This window comes from Salmo salar, chromosome 15 (assembly GCF_965601325.2).
Source record: "Salmo salar chromosome 15, fSalSal1, whole genome shotgun sequence".
NCBI classification, from domain to species: Eukaryota; Metazoa; Chordata; class Actinopteri; order Salmoniformes; family Salmonidae; genus Salmo; species Salmo salar.
The window spans coordinates 85,430,338-85,449,830 of record NC_138305.1 but is presented as its reverse complement, the minus strand read 5'-3'; the positions used below and the strand labels follow the sequence as shown (position 1 = coordinate 85,449,830).

Genomic DNA, 19,493 nt, shown 5'->3' with positions numbered 1-19,493 from the left:
TTTAAAAAGTAGCCTTTCTCTGTTGGAATGCTGTGGGCGTACCCAAACAATATACAAAATATTCATGTTCTATGAGGAAATAGCAAGTATTTTTTTAAATCATCTGTTTGAGATAAAAGGTTGAGTTTTTTTCTGAAATGTATGATTTGACCGTACATACGAGTATAGAACAGGTCAAAAACATTATTTAGGTTTGAGTTAACAGAATGAAACTTTTAAGTGAGAATTTCACTGGAAAGTTACTTTAAGATGAGTGTCTGACCATGACCTGTCAGGTCATTGCTCATTGGATGCTTCCTGAGGCCTGACAGAAGAGATGCCCCTTCAATCGCTCTTACAGTGGGTGATTCTTTGATCCCCCTCTACGCAGACGACACCATTCTGTATAAATCTGGCCCTTCTTTGGACACTGTGTTAACAAACCTCCAAACGAGCTTCAATGCCATACAACACTCCTTCCGTGGCCTCCAACTGCTCTTAAACGCTAGTAAAGCTAAATGCATGCACTTCAACCGATCGCTGCCCGCACCCACCCGCCTGCCTAGCATCACTACTCTGGACGGTTCTGACTTAGAATATGTGGACAACTATAAATACCTAGGTGTCTGGCTAGACTGTAAACTCTCCTTCCAGACTCATATTAAGCATCTCCAATCCAAAATTAAATCTAGAATCGGCTTCCTATTTCGCAACAAAGCCTCCTTCACTCATGCTGCCAAACATACCCTCGTAAAACTGACTATCCTGCCGATCCTTGACTTCGGCGATGTCATTTACAAAATAGCCTCCTACACTCTACTTAGCAAATTGGATGCAGTCCATCACAGTGCCATCCGTTTTGTCACCAAAGCCCCATATACTACCCACCATTGCGACCTGTATGCTCTCGTCGCCTGGTCCTCGCTACATATTCGTCGCCAAACCCACTGGCTCCAGGTCATCTATAAGTCTTTGCTAGGTAAAGCTCTGCCTTATCTCAGCTCACTGGTCACCATAGCAACACCCACCCGTAGATCGCGCTCCAGCAGGTATATTTCACTGGTCATCCCAAAAGCCAACACCTACTTTGGCTGCCTTTCCTTCCAGTTCTCTGCTGCCAATGACTGGAACAAATTGCAATAATCAATGAAGTTGGAGACTCATATCTCCCTCACTAACTTCAAGCATCTGTAAATAGCCCATCCAACCAACTACCTACCTCATCCCCATATTTGGTTTTGTTTTTTTCTGCTCTTTTGCACACCAGTACACTGCGTGCACAATTATTAGGCAAGTGAGTATTCTGATCTTATCATTGTTTCTATTCACATTTTCGAACTCCAAGCCATGTAAACTTGAATGCTTATTGGATTTAATCATTTTCAGGTGATATGTATTTGTGTAATGAGGGAGGGTGTGGCGAAAGTGAATAACACCTTATATCAAAGTGTGCATAATTATTAGGCAGCCTCATTACCTCAGGTAAAATGGGCCAAAAAATAAATTTAACTGACACTGAAAAACCAAAAATGTAAAATGCCTTTCAGACGGATGCGACACTCTTTAAATAGCTAAACTATTGAGGTGTGACCACCGGACATTCAAACGTTTTGTTGCGAATAGTCAACTGGGGCGCAAAAAACGCATGGGGAAGAAAAGGTGCAAATTAACTGCAAAAAACAGTGGTACAGGAAGAAGTCCTCAGCATTCTAGAAGGCCATGATCTTTATGCAGGACAATGCTCCATCACATGCATCCAAGTACTGCACTGCTTAGCTAGCCAGCAAGGGCCTCAAAGATGCCTGAATAATGACCTGGCCCCCTTCCTCACCTGACTTAAATCCTATTGAGAACTTGTGGGCCCTTCTCAAACGTGAGATTTACAGTGATGGAAGACAATACACCTTTTTGAACAGCATTTGGGAGGCTGTGGTTGCTGCTTCAGCGAAAATTGATCGTTAACAGATCAAGAAACTGACAGACTCCATGGATGGAAGGCTCATGCCAGTTATTGAAAATAAGGGTGGCTATATTGGTCAGTAAATATTGTTGAAAGGCCTAAAATGTTATATAATTGTAATTTTGTGTTACTTATCTGTTACACTTACTCTAAAAATTGAGAATAAACAAGTGAGTTGAGAGAAATTATTTTTGTAATTTAGTTGCCTAATAATTGTGCACATTTGTATATTTCCCTGAGAAAGACAAAACTCACTTTTCCTTTTTTAAACATTCAGGTTTGAGGTTCAATAACATTTTGGATTGACTGAGAGCATTGTGTTTGTTCAACAATAAAATTAATCCCGAGGAATACAATTTGCCAAATAATTGTGCACGCAGTGTATGTCTACTTGCACATCCTCATCTGCACATATATCACTCCAGTGTTAATTGCTAAATTGTAATTATTTCACCTCTATGGCTTATTTATTGCCTTACCTTCCTACTCTTCTACATTTGCACACATTGTACATAGATTTTTCTATTGTGTTATTGACTGTACCTTTGTTTATGTGTACCTCTGTGTTGTTGTTTTTATCGCACTACTTTGCTTTATCTTGGCCAGGTCGCAGTTGTAAATGAGAACTTGTTCTCAACTGGCCTACCTGGTTAAATAAGGTTGAAAACATGTTTATTTTTATTTTTTTTAATGACTGAATATCAACACAACAGTCACTAAATGGACTCACTGACACAGTAAAAAGGCTTCGGCATCCAATCGAAAAACCTAACCACAATGAGAAAATACGTTTATTGTTCAGTATCGAAATAAGGAGACAGGAGTTGCATATTTATAGACTGTAAAAAAACATAATTGTTACTGTCAGTGTAAAATTGTTTTGCATTTCACAAGGGCCATTTTTGTTTGAGATTTAGTTTAGTTTACTTTTTATCCTGGTATGAAAATATTCCTTTCACTAGTGCAGGGTTTGTTCTAGATCAAAAAATGGGCTTAGGTACACAGTTTGCCATGGGGCTGAGAGAAGATGTTGCTGTTTTCAAGCAAATTTCCTGCAATACGCCACCTTTTGCAATAGCTTATGCTGTGTTCTTAAACTATCTGAATGACTTAAATAAAATACATTCAATGGGAGTCCCATGCCATGACAAAAATACTTGGATATTATATTATTAAAATATAGGTCCATTATATTTTCTATCTGAATATGTTTTCCCATCCCATTTACATTTTCGGACAGCCGAAGCATTTCCTATGCAGAAAGAACCCTGCATTAGTGAATATTTGTTTCCCGTTATATAATGTGGAGATGTCTGCTGTGCTGATTTGACTGATGTGGGCAAGAGAATGTCGAGAAAGTTGCTTGATCTGCAGGCAGTGACATGTTTTAGCCTTGAAAGTGTGGCCAACGTCCGCACTGACAATCACACACACAGACAACCCCTCCCCCCTTTCTTACACACACTTGTGTTGTGTCGTGTGATTCAGCTCTAAAAACTAAATTCCACCTTCTGTCCAACTCATCTCCAGTCATTGGTGAATAATTCACCCCCCCCTCAATTTGTTGGGCATGGTGTCCCATGTTGACTCCAATGCTTCCCACAGTTAAGTTGGCTGTTCTTGTTGCAGTTCTTGACAAAAACCAGTGCGTCTGGCACCTACTACCATAACCTGTTCAAAGATACTTAAGTATTTTGTCTTTCCCACTCACCCTCTGAATAGCATACATACATAATCCATGTCTCAAGGTTTAACAATCCTTCTTTAACCTGTCTCCCCTTCATCTACACTGATTTTAATTGGATTTAACAAGTGACATCAATGAGGGATCATAGCTTTCACTTGGATTCACCTGGTCAGTCTATGTCAGGGAAAGAGCAGGTGTCCTTAATGTTTTGGACACTCAGTGTAGTGTATCTGTCATTATAATGAAGAGCAGTCTTTGACAGGCACTCATTTTAGGATGGCCCTTTTCTGTTATGTAACAAAATATTTGTTTCCAATTTGTTTAATTGTAAAACTCTTCTAAAATGTGTCTATTTTAATACATTCATGGAAGTTTTTTTATTGTATAAGCCCTAGGAAAAACGTTATAATACTCATTGAATAATATAAAACAAACAACCATTCATAGTACCTATTGCTCATATCAAGGAAGTGTAATCCATCTGTAATGGTCCTGTTGTATGTAATGTTCTCAGATTAACTACTTTTAGGTAGGACTAACCCGGGAAATTCCACTTGAACATTGTTCTATAACATCTTAACACAGCCAGCCAATGAGAGTTGTCTTCCCTTAAAGGGGAGGGTCTGTAATTGTTGTAGGTGGGTTGTTGTAGGCGGGGCTGGCGATGATGTCATTAAGATGAGTGAGAGGTTTGGGTCACCGTCAGAATGCAGGGTAGAGATTTAGAGTTAATATTTACACAAGGCAATCCAGGAAGAAGTAGTGACAACTGTGGTTTTTCTGGTGGTTTGATGAAGGATAGATATTGAAGGCAGCTTATGGGAAGACTATCAACGTAATTCAACTTAAGTGGTGAGATCTGCATTAGGTGGTTAAATATAACTTGAATTAACCACTGGATTTTTTAAAGAATGCTTTAGGCACACAGAGACTGTACAGAGCAAAATGAGTTGTTTTGCTTTAGATAGTGGAATCGGTAGACTGAAGAGCAGGTAGCTTGGCATAACCAAGCACATTCAGTCAGTGCTCTCTCCACCCATCTCTGCTTGAAGAAGCATCACATGCAGACAGCCATGAAATTCAACCAGTGTGTGCAACCGCAAGCTCCGGAGAACAGCGACAACAAAGTGTGGAAATGGTGAGAATATTCTCTCTCTCTGTCTTTCTTTCTCTTCGGCTGACAGGCTTTCTCAATAGGAACATGGCTTTACAAGTAATGTTTGATGAGTGAAGTACTAACCTGCATTGTCCTGTAGTGTTAGCATAGTGAATGTGTGAATGTGTTTTTTTCCCTTTTGGTTTGTCATTAGGTGACATTAGGACCTGAAAGACTTATACCTGTGTACTAGTATATATGGTATGTACAGATAGTATCCATCTGTAGAGTATCTATGGTCATATGGGCATGATTTTACTCTCATTTGTAAACAGTGGAATTTAAAATGAGAAGTACTATTCCTAGATGGCTGGCTGTAGGTTGAGGTTATTATGAGTGACCGCTATTTGTAACTAAATGAGCCATACCACTGACAAAAACACAGGCACATTGTGACATTGTCCATATTTGGTCTTTGTAATGAAACCGGGACGAGGGTTTTGCCTACCTGTTTAGCCAGACTTTCTCCAATGGGGGAAGGGGTGTGGGTGAGGGTTTGCCTGTTCTGATATTGGCTTATAACATAGGCTAATTGTGTGCTCACTGCTCACATATGTCACACAAACAAATTACATTTTTACAAAGTACCTTTCGTAAAGCCCAATGTTACGTTTTGTAAAGATGTTTTCTCATGTATCAAAACTTTAGCATCTTTTTTAATTTTGTTCCAATTGTAGCCTATTCCTGTGTGGAATTGTAATTTGTGGCCTTTGGGTGAATAGACGTACATTCAGAGAAAGTCATGAGTTGGGTTGTGTCTTCGGTCTGTAATGGTTTGACACGAGCCCCCACCTCACCCCACGAGCACTAATGACTTTGGTGCACTGCACACACCCTCTCTGGCTAACACAGAGGACTCAGTTGTTGACAATAAACAGATACACATTTAGAAAGTCAAACAACATATTGAAACCTTGATTTATAATGAAAGATGATCCTCCAAGTACACACGACCACTAATCTCAGCAACAAAGAATCTCACGTAAACTACTCAATTCCATTTACAGTCCACAAGAGATTAATCATTTCTTTTTTACCTTTATTTAACTAGGCAAGTCAGTTATGAACAAATTCTTATTTTCAATGACAGCCTAGGAACAGCCTTGTTCAGGGGCAGAACCACAGATTTTTTACCTTGTCAGCTCGGGGATTCGATCTTGCAACCTTTCGCTTCCTAGTCCAATGCTCTAACCACTAGGCTACCTGCCGCCCCAACATCCTCAAAATATTGCCAGATGGTACATTTGCGTACTACCATACCCCAAAGGAGATGATGGGGAATATGAAAACGTTGTTTCTCTCCGAAGGATTTATAGATCGGGCAACACAGGTTGATGTAATGTCAATATTGTACTTATCTGGCAACCCAAGTTGACATGTCAGTGTTTTACATACAGTAGACTTATTTCAAAGATATGGAAATCCAAGTTTAGGTTATTTACATTTGTCATTTAGCAGACACTCTTATCCAGAGTGACTTACAGTAGTGAGTGCATAAATGTGACCATCCGGCTCGATTCGGTCTTATGTAGCAACTTTTCAAATTGTATTTTTTACATTGGATAAAAGTAGAAAGTTAGCTAGAAAATGGTATATCATACACTAAAGTTGAGGAACAATGGGAAAGTAATTCTGTTTTGAAAGTTGATAAACTTGTAACCTCACTGTTTTGGTACACCTACTGCAGACCTCTTCTTTGTCCATACCCATTCAGCATCATTCACACCCTCTTAAGCTTTAGCCCCACCCATCTCTTTAAGGGTTGATCCGAGCGTTCTGTCCGAACAACAGCAGTCAAGCACCCAAGCTAACTGGCTAATGTTTGCTAGCTTGCTAGCTACTTCCAGACACAAATGAGAGAACAGCTCACTCTGACCATTTTACTCGCCCTAGCAGAGCTGGTTAGGCTGTTTTTATGTTATCCAGAGCGTTGATGACTGCAACTGTGCTGCTGGCAACAATTTACGCTTTTTTGCCAACGTTTACTGACACCAGCCATATTCAACGGGTGTTGAGTGTTCGTAAATTTGTCAGTTATTCTGCGCACTGGCATACTCAGACGAAAGCGCTCTGAAATCCGAGTAGATAGCGAGAGCGAATTTACCAGCTATGTCTATCAACTGTTGTCGCAGTGACATAATTAACATTCTATTGAAATGGTTACTTGCATAGTGGAGTATTTTGTTACAACATGTAGCTAGCTAGCTAAACAATGAACCATAATCGCAACTCATGACATTACTGCCCTACATGAATCTGCAGCTAACTAACCAAACAGGTTCAATGTTAGCTTGCTGGCTCTGAGATACGAATAATATTACTACACAGATCATACACGTAACGTTAGCTAGCGAACCAGACAGCTAACATTAGCTAGCTAGCTAACAATACACTTTATCTTGAAATAAAAATGGCTTTCTGACAAAATTAGAAACGTGTAATATCTGAAAATGTGTACATGGATGGATGCTTCTCCCTCGCTCACGGATGCCATGGTTGCCCTTAGTTTGAAGATGTAATCCAGAGACAGGGGTTTTCTCCATCTCCTTAGCTATCATACTCTAACTCCACTGTTTCAAAACTCGGTCCTCCAAGTGGAGAGCAACACTTATGCAGTTCTACTACGTGATATATTTTTTTTAAAGCCCCGTCAGACAGGATTACCTACACATACTGACCAGCTCAAATAGACCGACTCGTGCTACATGTCAGACCAATCCGAACTCATGTCTCGGCATGTCCAGCCCACTCATTTTCTCAGCCAATCATGGCTAGCTGGAAGGTTGCTGTCTTTTTCTGTGGCTAAACCAACTAGGCTCGTAATTTAACAATTGTATTCATATTTACAGATGGCATACAAGTTTGTTATTAAGGCACATAAAAGTTCACATGTTCCAGAAGGCATTTCTGCCAAAAAACGCATTTAGATTTTTTTTTTTTGTTTACATTCAAATGGCTCTCCTGTGAAGTAGTGATGTGCGACATACGCCTAGTTTCCTGAAACGAGTCACAAATTGTTTTACTTTTTCGTCTCTGTGGGAATCGAATCCACAACCCTGGCGTTGCAAGCAGCAAGCTCTAACAACTGAGCCACACGGGAACTATGTCTCTTATACAGTGTCAGTCTTATGGTACCAGAAGCCAAACAATAATAGATTAAGCAGTGTAGTGTGTAATGTAGTAAGCTGGTGTTATCATGTGTGGTCCATCTCTTGTATTTGTACTGTTGTATTACTGTTTTAACACATTTTGTAAGTAAAACAAACCTGTGTTTCAACAGACAGAGTATCTCATCCTTAACAGTATTTCAAAAGAACAATTTTAATATTGTACAAGGACTACAAACTACAGCCCAACTCTGGTTTTCCCTCAATTAGGCTACTTTGTATGAAGATTAGTTTTTGTTTTAATCGACCATTTGAGTTTCAAGTTAAGGTCACGTGTAACCAGCTCACAAAGTCGACAAGGACTGCTAGAGTTAATCGCATGCATTATGTAAAAACTTACAAGTAGCCTTACTTTTAATGAATGATGACAAAATGCATATTCTACCACTGTATCTGTATGCTCTGTCAACTAACACTATTCCACAACCCCCTCGAAAATGTACATGACATGTACATGACACTGGAAATTACGTCTGGACGATACTTGTAGCGCGATACCCGTTAGTATCATGTCAAGGAAACAATACACGAGCGGAGTTAACTTCTTTGGGAAAACAGACGGAATGTTGGGAACAAACATAATTATGTTGACATCCAGTGTCACATGAATTTATTTTCCAAGCTATAGCACACAATATTTTATATAGAGCAGGTTTTTAAAGGACCAAAGTGTTCGTTCTGCTTCGTGTTTTCATTTTTGCCATGGAAAAAATATTGTGATACTGGTATCGTCACAGCCCTAATGGAAATTTGAAACAAATACAACAGTGGAAGTTGACAAGAAAAGACAAGACACCAAAGCGTTTCAACGTGTCGCCTTCATCAGGGTGTTATTCCTGCACCTTGGTTGGAATGTGAGGTCACTGTGATGTGTTTATATAAATGTATGGTCCCTTCTTGACCCTGCTGAATTCTGAGGCTGCCAGTGTTACTAGACTAAGCCCCAGCCAATAATAGGATAGGTATTAAGCAGCTCTGCATCTTATCAAACTGGTAAAAACAAACAGTATGAAGGAACACTGAGCCAACAACCACAAGAGCTCAAAACATGGCTACTGAGAGCTCACCATGCCCAAACCAGAAATGTTCAATAGCCGCAAAGTTTACAGGCTATAGTAGTGAGAAACCATGAGAGAATTACAACTATGTTTATTCACCTCAAAATGTCAAGAAGGACTATGACTCGTGTAAAACTACAGTTCTTAGCAGTAGGTTTACAAATGGTGCTCCATCAAAATTGAATTATTTGTTTTATTACATAACAACAGCTCTGTTGCTGCAATCCCTTTGATCAAATGATGAGTGATTTAAAATGTACAATTCATTATTACCCTTAAAAAACGTATTGATTACCTGTGGTCTTTCTTTCTCACCACTCAGGCACATTCAAGACCCAGCCAGCCAGAGACTGACGTGGAACAAGCCTCCCAAAAGTGTCCTTGTCATCAAGAAGATCCAGGATGCCAGTCTACTGCAGCCTTTCAAAGAGCTCTGTGTGTTTCTCACAGAGGTAGGACATTTGTACTTTTTGCAGTGACCCACAGTGTGCAGAGGCTCTCTAGTCTCAAATTATAGCTACCTGCACCTTAGCGGCCTTGATAGGTGTGTAGTTCAGGTTCATTAGAAAGTCTGCCATTAAGTCCCAAAAAACAGAAATATTAGTGACTGAGAATATATTAAACAATGAATAATTGTATACTTACACCTTACAAGAAAGTAAGGCTGCTTGTAAACTGCAGTCTGAATATTCTTTCGACCTATTAGTCTTCTAAAGGGTAATATGAAAGTATTAGCTTTACCAGGGTTCGCACAAGGTGCTTGATGTGGTTAAAGTACTTGAATTTGGCACTCTGATATTCAAATACTGGAATAACTTGAAAATTAGACATTTTCTCATGTTGGTACTTTAATTAAAATGAGGAGAACAGAAAATGACGAAATATGTTATTGGTCTTGCTAATTAATTTCCAGGCAGACTACCAAGTTTTATTTCCTCGCATGTTTTGCTTTCTGGTTGCCTGGCGAGCTCGCTCATTTTATCCACACTGCCACTCAGCCAAGCAGGTACAGAACTGACTGATTAGGCGCCGCCAAACGTCACATCAATAGCTAGAATGCTGGGCAAATGTAGTATTTTTTTTTAATGGGTTTTATTACATTTACATTTTAGTCATTTAGCAGACGCTCTTATCCAGAGCGACTTATAGTAGTGAATGCATATATTTCATAAACATTTCTTTTTTTCCCCCCCGTACTGGTCCCCCGTGGGAATCGAACTGAACCTCAGTGTTGCTTGCCTCGAAGCGAGCATAGAAGTGATTTAGCTCGTCTGGTAGGCTCGTGTCACTGGGCAGCTCGCGGCTGTGCTTCCCTTTGTAGTCTGTAATACTTTGCAAGCCCTGCCGACAAGTGTCGGAGCCGGTGTAGTATGATGTAATCTTAGCCCTGTATTGACGCTTTGCCTGTTTGATGGTTCGTCGCAGGGCATAGCGGGATTTCTTGTAAGCTTCCGGGTTAGAGTCCCGCACCTTAAAAGCGGCAGCTCTACCCTTTAGCTCAGTGCGAATGTTGCCTATAATCCATGGCTTCAGGTTGGGGTATGTACGTACAGTCACTTTGGGGACGACATCCTCAATGCACTTATTGATAAAGCCAGTGACTGATGTGGTGTATTCCTCAATGTCATCGGAAGAATCCCGGAACATGTTCCAGTCTGTGATAGCAAAACAGTCCTTTTATCAAACAGTTCCTTTTTATCAAACCCAACAAGGGATGTAGTGGAGGGTAAATGCTGTTTACGCACGGTTTTATGTGAATTTGCGTTTACTCAACCTTTTTATTTGGTTAATTGTTGTTTACCCACTTATTATTGCATTCCCAGCATTGATCAACGCTCAGAAGGCTTTTTGATCTGAGTTCTAATCACGCATTACTCTGCGAACGAGTGGAATCATGAATGATTCATGTATGCTCGTTATGTTCTCCTGCTCCCCCGAATTTTCCATGTTAGCAGTGCATTCATTCATTCACTACTCTTTCCAACGGGAAACTCCGCCCACGACATAGGCCGAGAGGTGAAACGAACTACCTCAGCCCAGATCTACAGCGGCAAGTAGCAGAGAGATGCCGCTGACAGTGGGAATTCTTTTATCATCCCTCGACTCCTGCGGTGTCAACAGACAAACCCACCCTGACTCTCGGAGAATGAGTGATATTATATCAGTGATATTTCAGTCAGAAGTCTAGCTAGCTAGGTTGCTCTGGCTATTAGCCAGGTACTGTAGCTAGCTATAACTAGCTGGCTAGAAAGATGACGTTAGTAGTACAGTGGTTCCCAAACTTGGGGTCTGGGACCCATGTTTAAATAGGGTCCCCTGAGAGAGTCTTTAATCTTATCAAACACATTAAGAACTTGTTTATCTTCAAATGGGTATAGAACACACAATTCTAGAGTCAACTAAGGGCCTTTTACACAGTCAGAATTCACTTTCATGTCATTATGGGTTGGGACAGCCTGTGGGACCTAACATTTTGTGAAATTTAATGAAAATGTAAATATAAAAGACAATTTCATATTATGTACACTGAACAAAAATATAAACACAAAATGCAACAATTTCAACGATTTTACTTAGTTACAGTTCATATAAGGAAATCAGTGAACACCATCAGTCCTCATGTATGTAGTAAATAAGTAGTGAAACACATTATTTGAGTAGAACTTGTAAGGCATTGATGAATAAGTTAGTGGTTTTTTTTCATGAGGTTGTGGTGATATACTGCCATCTGGTGGCAACTAGAAACAATTACATAATAGGAACTATTACGAATTGATTGTCCTCGAAAATAAATATTCGTGCTTGAAAAAGCACTTGAAGGTCCTTGAATTTGTAACATTTTTTTAACCTTTTATTTAACTAGGCAAGTCAGTTAAGAACATATTCTTATTTACAATGACGGCTTACCCCGGCCAAAGCCTCCCCTAACCCAGACGACACTGGGCCAATTGTGCACCGCCCCATGGGACTCCCGATCACGGCCGGTTGTGATACAGCCCGGGATCAAACCAGGGTCTTTAGTGATGCCTCTAGCACTGCGATGCAGTGCCTTAGACCGCTGCGCCACTCGGGAGCCCCAAAATTTGACTTGCCACTATCTGTACAAACCCTGCATTACATGTGCATGTTGCTAATGCACATGTTTATACTTGTGCGTTGTTCTACCAGAAAAGCATAATTGTTTACGTGGAGAGGAAGGTTCTGGCGGACCCAGCCATCCAGGCCGATGAGAGCTTTGCGGCCATCATCCAGAAGTTCTGCACCTTCAGAGAAGGTGAGGAGACCATTAGAGGACTGGGTCGTATTCATTAGTGCACAAAGTAGCCCTTTTTTTCAACAAAAAAACGAAAATGCATTATCTTATGGGAGAAGTTTAGGTATTGTTTTGTCAGTTTTCTTCCATTTGGTGCCTAGTGAATACAATCCTGAAGGATGATAGATTGATCTGAATGACTCTATGTAGCTAGTGATGTAGGATCTTAATTTGAGCCAGTATGCTACAGCAGGAAAATAATCCTGCAGCAACAGGAACTGTGAATTATTATGTGGATTATAATTAATTAATTAATTATTTTGTAGGGGTTAATACATTTGTGTTAGGGAAAATCAAGTCTGAAATGTAAAATTATTTTAGAAGTTTGCATTTTCTGCTTTGCAGGAAAATTCTCAGCAACAAAAGTGACTGTTGTGTAAATGTCAGGATTGTCTATGAATGTCTATGAAACTCTCACTTGAAGTAGTATAGCTTTCTCTTACGGACTTGAACCTAATGTGTTTGTATGCATACCGCAGATCTCGATGACATTTCCAATCGAGTGGACTTCATCATCTGTCTTGGTGGAGATGGGACCTTACTTTACGCATCGTCACTCTTCCAGGTATACATTTACTATTCACTTCTCCAAGTAAAGTAAACATACTCATTTGTCAGTTTTTGAATATACTGTGAATTGTTGTAAAATAAATCTTGATTGTGCTTGTTTCCATAGCTTGCTTGTGTGTGTATGTGCTGATGTGTTTTTTCAGAAGAGTGTTCCACCTGTTATGGCCTTCCACCTGGGTTCTCTGGGCTTCCTCACGCCTTTCAACTTTGACACGTACCAGTCTCAGGTCACCCAAATCATTGAGGGTACGTCTTTAGGCATGACCTTACCCAATTTCAACAACAGAAGCCTTACTCTCTTATCTGTATGCTGGTGGCTGTTTACACGGCACAAGTTGTGCTACAGTTAGCATTTCTAGCTGCTAGGTTCATATTTACATTTTACATGCTACTCTTAGTTAAACAAAAGTTTGCGTGTCTGCTGAGCAGGTAACGCCGCCATCATCCTTCGCAGTCGCCTGCGAGTGGTGAAGGAGAGCCGAGAGAAGAAGGCCCGGGTGGATGAGAAGGGCATCATCATGACCAACGGAGACAGCGAGGGCAGCCGCAAAGCCATGCAGTACCAGGTGAGCGCTGTGTCTACTGGTATGTTACCCCAGTATTATGGTTAGTACCACAATAGGTTCCTAGCATCATGATGACGTGGAACATCTCAGTCAAAGGACTCATTGTCTTTATTCTGGTAATGTTCCCACTGTCACAGGCCTGACCTCAGATCCCAGCGGCATGATAAAATACCAGAAAGGTCTAAATGTACAATTTGTTTTGGGGATTGTAGGGTGGCAGCAATCCTTCAGGTCTAGTTTCACTTCCTCCTTATTTGTTTGAGGTAGTCTGTCACATGGATTTGTTTCACTGCTTTTCTGTAGTTCTAGCAATGCACCCTATGTGCTTCTATTTTGGCCTGGTGCTATCATCTATCATAGGGTTGATGTATGTGGGGTGTTTGAGTTTTGATCGTAGTTCATTATGCATTGTCATCATACACACAGTCCCTGCTTCCTACTGAGTGGGCTTTAACAAGTCATAACATAGGGCTGGGTTCCAATTTTTTTTACTAAAGTAACTAACAACATGGCTAGTGGAGTATCTCTGGTTAACATGACTCTGGGTTTCCTGGTCCAACAGGTGCTGAATGAGGTGGTGGTGGACAGAGGCCCGTCCTCCTACCTTTCCAACGTGGACCTCTTTTTAGACGGACACCTCATCACCACGGTACAGGGAGACGGTGAGTAGTAAACCCCTCAACCTGCTGCTACTGGGTTAAAGGACATGTTTTACCCCATTGGCATGGCCGATTAATTAGGGCTGATTTCAACATTTCATAACAATCGGTAATCGGCCTTTTTGGACACCGATTATATTGCAATCCACGAGAAGACTGCGTGGCAGGTTGACCACCTGTTACACGAGTACAGCATCAAAAGGACCTTGTGGCTGCAAGGAGCCAAGGTAAGTTGCTAGCTAGCATTAAACTTATCTTATAAAAAAACAATCTTCACATAATCACTAGTTAACAACACATGGTTGATGGTTTCACTAGGTTAACTAGCTTGTTCTGTGTTGCATATAATCAATGCGGTGCCTATTAATTTATCATCAAATCACAGCCTACTTCAACTTCGCCAAACGGGTGACGATTTAACAAAAGCGCATTCGCGAAAAAAGCACAATTGTTGCAATAATGTACCTAACCATAAACATCAATGCCTTTCTTAAAATCAATACACAAGTATATTTTTTTAAAACCTGCTTATGTAGTTAAAAGAAATTCATGTTAGTGGGCCATATTAACTAGGGAAATTGTGTCACTTCTCTTGCGTTCAGTGCAGTCAGGGTATATGCAGCAGTTTGGGCCGCCTGGCTCGTTGCGAACTGTTGAAAGGCCATTTATTCCTAACAAAGACCGTAATTAATTTGCCAGAATTTTACATAATTATAACATTGAAAGTTGTGCAATGTAACAGTAATATTTAGACTTAGGGTTGCCACCCGTTCTATAAAATACGGAACGGTTCCGTATTTCACTGAAAGAATAAACGTTTTGTTTTCGAAATTATAGTTTCCCGGATCTGACCATATTAATGACCAAAGGCTCGTAATTTCTGTTTGTTTATTATATTATAATTAAGTATATGATTTGATATTTGACTGAGCGGTGGTAGGCAGCAGCAGGCTCGTAAGCATTCATTCAAACAGCAGCTCTTATCAATGCTTGAAGCACAGCACTGTTTATGACTTCAAGCCTATCAACTCCAGAGATTAGGCTGGCAATACTAAAGTGCCTTTAAGAACATCCAATAGTCAAAGGTATATGAAATACAAATGGTATAGAGAGAAATAGTCCTATAATAACTACAACCTAAAACTTCTTAACTGGGAATATTGAAGACTCATGTTCAAAGGAACCACCAGCTTACATATGTTCTCATGTTCTGAGCAAGGAATTTAAACGTTAGCTTTTTTTACGTGGCACATATTGCACTTCTACAACACTGTGTTTTTGCATTATTTATACCAAATTGAACATGTTTCATTATTTATTTGAGACTAAATAGATTTTATTTATGTGTTATATTAAGTTAAAATAAGTGTTCATCGTTCATTCAGTATTGTTGTAATAGTCATTTATTACAAATATATATATTGCTTCTATAAATAAATCGTCATTGGCTTTTTTTGGTCCTCCAAGTATCGGTATCGGCGTTAAAATCATAATCAGTCGACCTCTAGTTTAGATGCTGTAACTGGTCGTTATACTGTGATGTTTATTACGACTGCTTACTGCTTGTGAACAAGCCACGAAGGAGAAATCTGTTCAAATACAAACATGGTACTGATGTTCTATTAGTGGTGCATACTGTTGCAGCTCGCCTTGTCGGTAGATTTGGCTGAGATGGTTTAGTCTTTGCTATCTGTCCACTACTTCCTAGTAACTCCCTTTCTGGAAGCCTCTCAGAATGTCAGAAGTATTTCCGTTGTCTTGGGGATGGTTTACTGTGTTTTGGAACTTCTTTCAGCTTGTTGGTGGTGTAGCGGTCAAAGTAGTGTCTGTCTCAGACTGTGTGTTTGTGTTGTCTCAGGTGTGATCGTGTCGACTCCCACGGGCAGCACTGCGTACGCGGTAGCAGCCGGAGCCTCCATGATCCACCCCAACGTGCCGGCCATCATGATCACCCCCATCTGCCCCCACTCATTGTCCTTCAGACCCATAGTGGTGCCTGCTGGGGTGGAACTCAAGGTAAACACACACACACATGCGTTCACCATACTGTCATTATCCATTTACTGCACCTCTCCACAAGACATTAGCATTTACTTCTCCTCTCCAGGAAATTTGTATTGAACAGTACACAAAGGTAACCAATGACCAGTCTGACACAGAGCTAGCACAATGCGTACTCTTTCAGTCACTGGTGATGCATGGCAATGAGGACATTGCTTATAATACACACACTCACATTTACTGCTAGACTTTTGTTGTCTTTGACTGGTCGTTCATCTGGATTCCCATCTTCTGCTCCGTCTGTCACGCTCAGATCATGCTGTCACGTGACTCCAGGAATACGGCCTGGGTGTCATTCGATGGGAGGAAGAGACAAGAAATCTGCCATGGAGACAAGTGCGTGACCTTTTGACCCCTCAGTCATGCAACCTCCCCCCTAGTCAAAATACCACCAAACAAAAGCTGATAAACATGGAATATAGCCTGCTGAACTCAACCCAAAGCTCATCTAACTCCCGCAAGGTGCCTGAATACACAGACAGAACCAGTTATATAATTATATTGACCAGTTTCATGTATTCGAGACAAAAATGTCACATCACATGATGTTCTGTAGTGGTTTTCCTTTATGCAGCCAGAGATAATTACCTTCCTTATCGCTGAAATGCTGGCAGCCCATTGATATACCAGTAACAGAGGACTCCTTTTAGGAAGTTAGTCAGCCAGTTTCAAGTGTCTCTTTCGTCATTGTTTGAGGGTGATTGCGAATACCTTGCATGCCTCCCACTCATACCTGATTGACTGTGACGTTTGCTCTTTTGTCTTTTTCTTTCTCTCTCTTATCTCCAGCATTACCATCACTACTTCCTGCTTCCCCATTCCCTCCATCTGTTTCCGGGATCCCGTGAACGACTGGTTCGAGAGCCTGGCCCAATGTTTACACTGGAATGTGAGAAAGAAGCAGAACTACCTTTGCTCCAAGGAGGACGTGTTCTGACGCCAACAACCTCGCCTCCCGGTGACACCATTCTCATAGTACACCATTTTGGTTGCGTTCCAGATGCAGAGATTCTGCGCAGTTCTTCAAAAATCAAATCCGATCTTTACAATACCTGGACAAGTGTTTAACATACCACGGCAAAATGATATAGCGATCCTATATCTGGAACGCACCCTTTGACTTCAGTTGGATTCCAACAGGTCAATTTGCAACCAACATCCTCCGGAGATTAATTTGTTTTGATTCTAGATCATCCCTTACTGTTAAGAATTTCACACCTTTTTAAAAAGATTGTTGAAATGGCCTTTTTATGCCAACAACCAGATTGTCTCATGTCTGACTGAAAGCAATCCAGGTTAAAGTAATACTGAGCTACGGATCAACCCCAAGCTCCTCAACATATAACACAGATATAATGACTGTTGTCAGTGGGGACGTTTATCAAGAACCAATGTTCTTGGGGATATGGAGTTGAAAATGTATTTTATAGTAATGATTGACGTTTTGAGACAATCCCTAAAATAAAATGTATTATTACTACTTCAGGAATAGCAGAAAAATTGCTTCTACTCTGCAATAATGAACTAAATGTATAGATTGTGCCTTAAACTGGTAAATATTATATTATCATAATCAATTTAGGTTTACATAACTTTCATTTTCTTAAATCGGATTTACATCTTAGTGCAGGTGTAACATAACCATATCTTCAGTATTCCTCATATTCAAGCTTCTCAAATGGCTTGTACAAATGTTAAGATACGCAACATTAATGTAAGATTAACTACTCTGTCTACAACAACAACGCTGTGGTGTCTGACCGTGTGTAATGTCAAAAGAGTATGGCACAAACATTAAGAACTGAAGTCCATTCCAGGTGAGATGAGACCACAACTCGATGTCTTCATAGCCTTTCACTATAAAGCTATAGCTCTACTATGTCATTCGTTTCAGTCAAGTGGGGTGCACAAGGTGATTCCATTGTAATTCTGTTGTTTACAATCAAAGCGATTGTGAGTCTACAGGGTTTTTACCATCCCATCTAGTTTTTTTTTTTTTTGCTTTAGACATGGGAGGCCAGGTAGGTGGAATTTAGCCCATCAATGATATTGAATAATTAGCTCAGTTGGTAAGGTAATGAGTAGATTCTGGTGTAGTGTCTGGATGGAGCTAAACCCAGCTGGACCAGGGTTGTCAACCCCTGACCTATGGTGTCTGACTGTTATTGCTGGGGCGGCAGGGTAACCTAGTGGTTAGAGCTTTGGACTAGTAACCGAAAGGTTGCAAGTTCAAATCCCCGAGCTGACAAGGTACAAATCTGTTGTTCTGACCCTGAACAAGGCAGACATTGAAAATAAGAATTTGTTCTTAAGTGACTTGCCTAGTTAAATAAAGGTAAAATAAAAAAATTGCAGTATGCTGAGAGATTGAAGGCATTCAGATTGCAACACTGCTTATTGACAAGCTCTGAAATACCGACTTGACAAAATGTTATGGTTTGAGGGTTTTTCTTCTATCTTACAGACAAATTATAGTGTATGCGTTTACAACATACATTATGTGTGTTGGATGGCAAGTGAAATTTCCCCTGATGGAAAAACTGGTCTAAGCTCTGTGGATACCAGCACACCACACTCTGCAAGAGGATTCCTTTTTTTCTAATTTATGACACTTGATATATTTATTAACCAGTTTACACTATCATTGCTGAAATATACATCTCTGGTACGTTTTTGTATATTGATATGTATATGATTAGTACAGTAAGTCAGTTTCACTATACCTCTTTCAATGGACTTTGGAGTGGAGTCTTTTCAAGTTAATGGCAGTCCCTTCAGTTGTTAGGGAGATATAGTTTGGAAACATCTGGAAGAAATCCATTTGTCTTTGTATGCTACTATACTTTATTTTTCCAGAGAGAGTACAGTGTATTCTCTCCTGAAGTAAAGGCAGTTGTGAACTTTGCCTTACACTGAAATCATGCAAATCATATAAACTTCCCCCAATGTGATATCTTAGTGGGACCTTTTGGATGAAGGATCTTATTCCTATTGTTCTTTTTATGTCAGTTATTCTTTTAACTTTGTTTTGTAGACTTCTATAACTCTGAAAGCCTATCACTTTGTAAATATTGTTTCTGAAATAAATATTTTTCCAGAGAACTTTAATAAACAAAGAGAGCCAATCTATTGTCAATACGTGTTCATTTTCAATTGGTTTGGTATTATTTTGTGATCCTTGTTGAAACATTAATTTGCTGCATTTTGGTCATCCAATGAATTTTACCCCTTTTATGTGTGTGTCTAGGAACAAAGAAAAATGGAACCCACAATTTGAGGAAGTAATCTCTTTTACAGCAAGTGCACTTCTCTTCCTG

The 19,493-nt window shown here is 40.1% G+C and overlaps 1 protein-coding gene across 1 annotated transcript; it reads left to right on the top strand.

The window, feature by feature from the left end:
- The first annotated feature begins 4,316 nt into the window (after nucleotides 1-4,316).
- LOC106571998 (NAD kinase) lies at nucleotides 4,317-19,301 on the top strand. The gene is made up of 10 exons (XM_014145679.3): nucleotides 4,317-4,764; nucleotides 9,330-9,459; nucleotides 12,176-12,281; nucleotides 12,800-12,885; nucleotides 13,034-13,136; nucleotides 13,320-13,456; nucleotides 14,019-14,118; nucleotides 15,974-16,131; nucleotides 16,430-16,512; nucleotides 16,966-19,301. The coding sequence occupies exons 1-10, from the start codon at nucleotides 4,688-4,690 to the stop codon at nucleotides 17,111-17,113; spliced, it is 1,128 nt and encodes a 375-aa protein (XP_014001154.1). The 5' UTR covers nucleotides 4,317-4,687; the 3' UTR covers nucleotides 17,114-19,301.
- Nucleotides 19,302-19,493: the final 192 nt, after the last annotated feature.